This window comes from Morus notabilis, unplaced genomic scaffold (assembly GCF_000414095.1).
Source record: "Morus notabilis unplaced genomic scaffold, ASM41409v2 Scaffold845, whole genome shotgun sequence".
NCBI lineage: Eukaryota > Viridiplantae > Streptophyta > Magnoliopsida > Rosales > Moraceae > Morus > Morus notabilis.
The window spans coordinates 76,995-85,438 of NW_010362616.1; the positions used below are offsets into that span (position 1 = coordinate 76,995).

Sequence of the window (8,444 nt, forward strand, 5' to 3'; positions counted from 1 at the left end):
AATGGCGTTAAGCTCGGCGCTTTAGATTTGCGTCCAGCTAAGCAGGCACATGGCCCAACATCATGAGTTTACTCGTAAATATCTCCATCCGACGTGGCACTCCAAGCCCCCTCAACACCTCCAGTTTGTCCACGTCAGCGCCCGACGAGTCGTCAGAATATCTTCTTCTTCTTCTTTCTCAATTACCAAAAAATCGGCGATTATTTCTCATCTCTCTTTCTCTCTCTAGTCTCTCCGTTTCTCAGAGTCGATTATTCTTTTTCTCTCTCTAACTCTGCAAATTAAGCTAAATACAATATTATTATTAGCGTAAAGTGGAGATTTTTTTATTCTTAATCGCTTTTTTAACATGTAAATCTTTAATCTGTGAAGTTGCGATTTTTGTTTTCGTGGAAATTCTCGTCTTTTCTTGATATTTTTTCAGCTGGATCGAGCTCGATAATGGAGAAACACGAAGTCTAAAGGTGATTTTTTTTTTTGTGTGTGTGTGTTTATTATGGTTAAAAGTTTACAATTTTTTTTTTTGGTTGTTTCATTTTTTATCGATTTTTGTAATAGTGAATCTGTAGAACTTGAGTTATTTGGTATTTTTATAGTTTTTTATCATTGAATCTTCAGTTTTTATTTGATCGGAGTTTTTTTCTTCCATGGAAATGGAGTTCTCCTGTATTGACTTAGGGTTTGAAATTTTTTTTTATATTTATATATTTTATTTTTTAATAGGATTATTGAGGAAGTTTCTGGAAGTATTTGTCTCTGAGAAGTTCTCAGCTTTTCTTTTCTTATTTCTGTTTGATTTTGCTGTTCTCTGGAGTTTTCTTATTTTCTATTTTCTTTTCCTGATATGAAGCTCTTGGTCTTACAGGGGTAAAGTAGCTTTATGGATTTCAAACAGATTTCAATGGATTAAGAGATCTGTTATGCATAGAAATGGCCTTTATACCTTCGTTTATGCTTTTAATTTTCCATAATGCTCGTGTTATTAGCGATTTGAGGCTTCTAGCAGTTTAACGGGCTCATAAGTTCAGAGGTTAGGTTCTTTGAAAACGTGCATTTTCTGATAACAATTCTGTTTTTTTTTAAGATGGAATTTTACCGGTTAGGGTCAGTGTTTCTGAATCCAATTTGCAGGGAGTGTCCTGATGAGCTTCGATGACGATGAGTCTAAGGAGCTTCCGGAACTAAATCACAAGCTGCAGGATGGGAAAAAGGGTGTTAACAATGAAAATGTGGGTCAGGAACAAAGGTTGCTTGAGGACGATGAGTTAGGAAATAGTAGTTTAGCGGCTGATGTGAAAGATTGGCATGGTGGGGCAGCCGAAGCCCGGGCTGTCCTGCAAGTACCGCAGCAGCAGCAGCCGTCTCAAGGGGCAATGGTGTGTTGGGAGAGGTTCCTACATCTCAGGTCCCTCAAGGTCTTGCTGGTGGAAAATGATGATTCTACTCGCCATGTTGTCACTGCACTGCTTCGAAATTGCAGTTACGAAGGTTGGTAAAGTAACTTGGTCCTGGTGATAGTATATTGTTAACATATAGTACATGGTCTTTTGGACATTGCAATTAAAGAATATAGAAATGTTGCTTTGAAACCATGGGAGTATTCAGTTGCTTATTACCTGTTGTTTTATATGAGACCTTTTGTTACAATCTAGGACCTAGGCCAAAAGGGGTAGCTCATGGTATGGATTTTCTGTCCTGATGCTTCCAAGACTTTCATGGATTACTATAAGGCGCCTAGCAAAGTTTTCTGCTCTTTATATATTTTCTGTTGAATCCTAGTTATATGTTTGTACTTTTGATTTTGTAATTGTGACGTAATCCGAAGAGACTGAGTAGACGCGACGCTTATGCCCTGTATTACAGAACAACCACTTAATCTCTGCAAAGGGAAAATATCTCAGATGACCTTTGGTAAAAGATTTGAGGAAAACTGAAGGACAAGCAATAGGCTTGCTGACCAGGTTTTATAACAGAGTCGTAGTCAAAATACCTATTATGAGCCTCATAAAACCTCATTTAGCTTTATTGTAGCTTTTTTAAGGATTTTCATCTTTTAAGTAAAGTTTCTTCTGTACCTAAAAAAAAAAAAACAAGGTAAGGTCTCTTCTGTTCATGGACTATCAGTTTTCAGTCTTTGACTCTCTCAGCCACACATTCTTTAGAATCAGAAATTGAGTTTCTTTATTCCGAAGTATATTGGCTTAGTTCTTTACTTATGAATCTTTCCCTTCCCTTTTTGGGAGTACTTTGTCTGATTCTGATACACTAAGTACGTAACTTTTAGTCCAGATCAATTATTTTCCCTGTATGCTTGTGTCATGTGCCATCGTGAGGACACATAATTACAATTAGCCATCTCTTTTAGGTGTCCATTTATTTAGTTTTCAAATATGTAAGATTCATATTTGACTATTATGGTATGTACTTTTGTATTGCCAGTCATTGAAGCCACAAATGGATTACAAGCGTGGAAGATACTTGAAGATTTGACCAACCATGTTGATCTCATTTTAACTGAGGTAGTCATGCCTTGCTTGTCAGGCATTGCTCTTTTATGGAAGATCATGAGCCATAAGACACGTAAAAATGTTCCTGTGATTAGTAAGTTTCTCCTCACATCCATCTTGTAATAATTTTATGGAGTAGGAACGAAACTGTCGTTACAATTTACAAGATAGATACTTTTAACTGTCCTCCTGGTGAGATTTGTGTGCAGTGATGTCATCTCATGACTCAATGGGTCTAGTCTTTAAGTGTTTGTCAAAGGGTGCTGTTGATTTTTTGGTGAAGCCCATACGGAAGAATGAGCTTAAGAACCTTTGGCAGCATGTTTGGAGGAGATGCCACAGTGTGAGTTATTACAATTTCCCATTTTTGTTAGATTTCTTCCCAACCAATCTGTGTCTTTCATTTGAAGCAAGTTATTCTCCTGCAGACGTTTCTAGTGCAAAAGAATATATATATTTATTTATTTATTTATACATATGGATTGATCTGAATCCATTATTGAAAATCAGATTTATTTCTTTTGTTGCTTGTCTCAAATTATCAATGCTAATTCTAGCTCTTCCTCAGTCTAGTGGAAGCGGCAGCGAAAGTGGTGCACTAACTCAAAAATCTGTTAAATCAAAGACTGTTGAAAACTCTGGCAACAACACTGGAAGCAATGATGAGGAAGAGAATGGGAGTGTTGGTTTGAACATCGGGGAAGGAAGCGACAATGGGAGTGGCACTCAGGTATAACAGTTTAATATAGGTTAGCAAGATCTTTGAAAGTTTCTTAATATTAATTACAATTTTCCCCTATACTGTCTAAGAGCAAAAAATTACTTCAATGCATGCATTCCATGCCAAATTCCAATGAAGTGTATTTCATTTGCACAGGCTGTAAAATGGTGTCAAGCAATTGGTTTCTATTTTACCGCAATCTGAGCCAAGTCGAAAAAAAATACTATGACATCTAGAAAGAAACTACAGAGTACAGACATATCTATCAGCTATTGATGAATTTCATTTTAATCATTGTTGTCAATGTCAAATCCATCATGTTGTTTTGAAAGATATATGGATGTATATTGTCAAGCTGTTAATCTGTTCCTCTGTCCATTATGTAGAGTTCTTGGACTAAACAAGCTGTAGAAGTTGACAGCCCAAGACAGATGTCTTCATGCGAGCAAACAGCCGAGTGTCCTGATAGTAATTTTGCCCGGGTTGTCCATCCAAATGCCGAAACGGGAAGTGACAAGTTGGTTTCTGCAACTGCAAGGAATGAGCGCCCTGAACAGAAGGAAAAAATTGGTACGCCTCAAGTTTCCTTAACCTTTTGCGGCTCTGTACAAGTTAAGCGTAAAGTTTTCTATGTACTGTTCCTTATTATGTGTGAATATCTATGTAACAATGAATATTTCCTTCCAGACGATGGCACACTGGGAAAAGACTTGGAGATTGGGATGCCCAGTAAACTGAAAGTACAACTTGAATATCCAAATGACATTCCAACCAAACGCACTGTCACGAGACAAAATAATCTGGTTGAGATGGGTTCCAGTAAATTCAATGAGCAGATTAACAAGGGACAGGTTGACATTGATTACGAGAAGCCATCTAACAAGCTGAAATGTGAAATTCATACGCTAACAGGTGTTTTCACTAATACAACTGATCTTCAGATGGACAACACAGAGTATCAAGCTCCAAATGGACATTGCAAAGTCTCAGACAATAAGAATAAAGGCATTAATGATTCGGATGAAATGCCATCCCTGGAGCTCAGTTTAAAAAGACTCAGAGGAGTAAAAGGCCCTGGCACAACCATACAAGATGACCGAAATGTCTTGAGGCGTTCAGAGTCTTCAGCCTTCTCAAGGTATAAGGAATTACTGAAGATCTGGAATTTTGAATAATCTATATGATCAGCATATTTAGTTTAAGCTGGAGCAAACACTATTACTCCTCTGCAGGTATAATGCAGCATCAAATTCTTACAAGGCGCCTACCCGGCATGCAGGAAGCAGTTTTCCACATGATAATAGCATGGACACTACAAAGGACTTTCACGATATTCAATCTCAAACAAGTGGCAATCCTCCCAATCATGGCTCAGTTGCAGCTAGCAACAATGTTGATACGGGTTGTACAACCAATAATGCGATTACGAGGCATATTGTTTTTAACAAATCAGTCGCATCATCCACTATTCAACAACTGTATCCGTCGTCTGCTTTCCATCCTGTGAAAAATGACCTTAATTGTGCTCCACAACAAGTAATAACCGATAATGGCAATCACGAGACAGCTAGTATAATGTCGGCTCCATCACAAGGTGCCCACAAGGTACATCATACTCAGCACCTCCATATCCATTATGATAACTACCAGTTCCATCATCATCCCACTCACGGTATTCAACAACAGCAGCCAACTGATCATAACGATTTCTCCCTAAAGAAATTGGCTACTGCTCCTCCACATTGTGGTTCGTCTAATGTCCTGAGTGGACCGGTTGACTGTAACAATGGAAATTGCAGTATCAATAGAAGTGCTTCAGGCAGCAACCATGGGAGCAGCACTCCAATTAATGTTGGAGGGACAAACATTGAAAGTGAGAACGGAGTTTCCGGTAATAGTGGTAGTGGTGATGCTATTGGTAGTGGAAGAGCAGACGACAACAAGGCTGCGCACAGAGAAGCTGCATTGACAAAGTTTCGCCTGAAGAGAAAGGAGAGATGCTTTCGTAATAGGGTACGTGAAATTTTTTGTTCCTCCAGAAACGACTTATCTCAAGGCCTATATTACACATAATTTGTGCTTTTTAGCTTGCCATGCATATGATATTACATTGCTATAGTGGCATAATGATCTCGTTTTGCTGACTGTTTTGTTGTTCTAAAGGCACAATTTTCTGCATCAGTTTATACCACGTGGTGAACGTTGGAAACACTGCTGATTCCTTTTTATAACATTTAGGACATTACTAGCATCTACTTTTGGAATTTCATTTTGTTGAGAAAGTTCTACAAGTTAGTTGAACTCGGGTTTTGGTTGGATTTTTAGGTGCGCTACCAAAGCAGAAAGAGACTAGCGGAGCAGCGACCCCGTGTCCGGGGACAGTTTGTGCGGCAAACTACAGCGAGTGAGAGCACAAGCAGGACATCAGACAGCTAGCTAATTCTTCCGTCGCCTTTCCTTGCACACGGCATGCATGCAAATGTGCGTACCACTAACGAGCAATGTATGTGTCTAGTTGGCAGATTGGCATTCTTGATCGAGACACTTTAAGAACTCTTTTTAGACATCTTGAACTGTATTTTATAGTATTGGTACTCTTGGATGAGAGTCTTTCAGCGTTTATGAAACCCCACTTTCTTTGGTGTGATTTTGTTTTTTTACCACGGTTTGATTTTATGTAAAAGCTCCTCAGTGCATCTTAGAAGTTTATTCTCCAAGACTATTTTCTTCTTGACTCATTTCCTTGAACATTTATGTTCAAGTAGTTGGAAACCGGTTGCTTGGAAGTGAGGGGCATTGATTAACGCCCAAAAGTGTTATTCACAAGTGGTCAATTGTAGCACAAAAAAACAGTCGTATCTATAAGGAGGTGACAAAAATAACAAGAAAGATTAGTAGAAAAGATCGTTAGAGAAAAATAAACTTGACAAAATAAATTAAAGTAAGAGAATGTTTTTAAAAATTTTATTGCAAATAAAATGAAATGAGAGAAAATTTGTGTGAAGGAAATTCAATAGTAAAAACGGTAAGGTGTCGAGAATCTCTTATGTTTCGTTCACCAATTTAAGTTTTGATTCATAAAATAAAAGTATCGAATAAATTAAATCTCTATATTGACTTCGAAAATATTATTATTACAAGTTATCTAAAATCGATAATATATCAATTTGATAAAATTGTAGTAAAAGACAATTTGTAAAATAATTCGAATAACAAAATAGTGCATGACAGAATTACATAAGAAAAGTGTGACTAAACTCATATTCATACAATATTTTGAAAAATAAATAAAAGATAGATGAGATTTAATTCATTCAAATTTTGAGCATTACAGCAAAAGGAATCAAAACCCGAATTGGGTCACTAACAAAAGTTAACCTCACTAAAAGAACTCTAGCCTAACTTACAAAACATTCTCACAAGTTTTAGAGAAAAATATGAGGATGACAGCAAGACATCAGAAAACTAAATATGAAAAACTAACTCTCAAACCTTAGGCTATCTCTCTATTTATAGTTTTAAGAGGTTGTCTGATAAATGAGGAAATAAATAATCAAAATGGAAAATTAAAAAATAAAATTACACATAAATTAAGAAAAAACAAATATGTGATTTGAGGAGGAAGTCAGGCAACTTGCTCTGATTTTGGAGAAAAAATTCAGACTCAGCACATAAGAAAAAACGTGTCGTAATGGGATTGGAGGTAACAAGTCAGCTCGCCACTTGTCAAAGCTCAGTTGGAGGAAGGGAATTGAATTGCCGCGTGTCGTGCGCAGACTGGTTGAGAGTGCTGGCTGTTGGAGACAGCTGGGACCCGCGTTGGACAGGTGGCGCGCGCAAAGAGGAAGAAAGCTAGCCCACTGGACAGCTGGCGCACACGGAGAGTGCTGGCAGTTGCAGCTATCGTGCAGGACCCACGTGGAAATCGGTTGGAACGTGTTGGTAACTGCGCGTCAAGAAAACGCACCATGGTGGTTGTGCGGTGCTGATGACGCGCGCGTGGAAAGATGGGGCACGCGGGAGAACTGGAGCCCACGCGGAACTCGGCTTGGTGGCTCGACTTGGCTGACGCGGCTCTCTCTTTCTCTATATAGCTTGTGTGGCTCGACTTAGTGGCTTAAAATGACTGAAAATATGACTTTAGCTTCTTCTTGTATAGTTTTTCAGTTTTTGCACTACTTTTTATCTGTAAATAATTAAGCGAAAATTAGATAAATTTTAATTAAAAATATTTTGAATAAAAATAATAGAATTATCTAATTAAAACTTAAATATTTTAATATTATATAAATTAAAAACAATATTTAAGGTGTATTCTCATACACTTATCAAACATCATAATTATTAGATGTCCTCCTCTAAAGTCTTAATATCGCTCTCCTGTTAGCTAAGTCTAAACTGCTGGTTCCCGAATCGAATTCGGGTGCGGAAGCGTGGGGATGGAAACAGCGGATCGTGTATAACAAAAATTTTCATAAAACTTTTGAGATACTCTATAGATTATATTAATTTATGCACGAATAAATTAATCACATTAATTTACATGATTCAAGGATCAACCGAAAAAATACCTGGAAGCCGACTCGGATGATAACTTGAATTTCTTTGACCACGAACAGTCCTTACTCCAAGCTTTGTGTTTAGAATACCAAAGTCTTCCACGTCAATTTCTTGATTCCACGTAGACGTGTGTGTGGGCACACGTGAGACAAAAATAGGTTTCTTAAACACTCGAATTTCCACAAACACCAACGCATGCACGATGTGGAATTTTTGGAGAAAAATATTTTGCTATCTTTTTCCTCTATGAGAATTTCGGCCACACTCAAAAACTAGGGCTCAAAAATTGTTAAAAAATTGTCACTACAATTTTCTATCTTTCTCATATTTAAAGAGAAGAAGTCAAACTTCAAAATAGAATCAAATCCTTATCTCCAATTTTGAATTTTGAACAAAAAACCCCTTCCCCTTATCCACTTAATGGCCGGCCACCCTCCTAGGGTTTATCCCTATGTGTGGCGCCAATCTCAGATAGGGAAGGAAGAGATTTTATCCTTTATCCAGTAGTCCAATTTTAATTTAGATTCAAATTCGAATTTAAGTCAAACTTAAATTAATTTGAATTCTAAATTGAACAACTTATCAAATAAGTTTAAATGGATAAATCTAGATGTGTTCAAATTCAAATTTAAATAATCACATTATTTAAATAATAA

The 8,444-nt window shown here is 37.2% G+C and overlaps 1 protein-coding gene across 5 annotated transcripts; it reads left to right on the forward strand.

Annotated features, from left to right (window-relative positions):
- Positions 1-278: 278 nt before the first annotated feature.
- Positions 279-5,937, forward strand: LOC21387382 (two-component response regulator-like APRR7). 5 transcript variants are annotated; one of them, XM_024168471.1, is made up of 11 exons: positions 279-464; positions 866-1,030; positions 1,132-1,488; positions 2,440-2,601; positions 2,705-2,850; positions 3,076-3,237; positions 3,615-3,798; positions 3,916-4,079; positions 4,170-4,366; positions 4,461-5,241; positions 5,554-5,937. In XM_024168471.1, the coding sequence occupies exons 3-11, from the start codon at positions 1,143-1,145 to the stop codon at positions 5,662-5,664; spliced, it is 2,253 nt and encodes a 750-aa protein (XP_024024239.1). In that variant the 5' UTR covers positions 279-464; positions 866-1,030; positions 1,132-1,142; the 3' UTR covers positions 5,665-5,937. The 5 variants fall into 5 exon arrangements, with proteins under 5 accessions (XP_024024239.1, XP_024024236.1, XP_024024235.1 ...); XM_024168468.1 differs by having other exon boundaries at positions 1,110-1,488; positions 3,916-4,366; XM_024168467.1 differs by having other exon boundaries at positions 3,916-4,366.
- Positions 5,938-8,444: the final 2,507 nt, after the last annotated feature.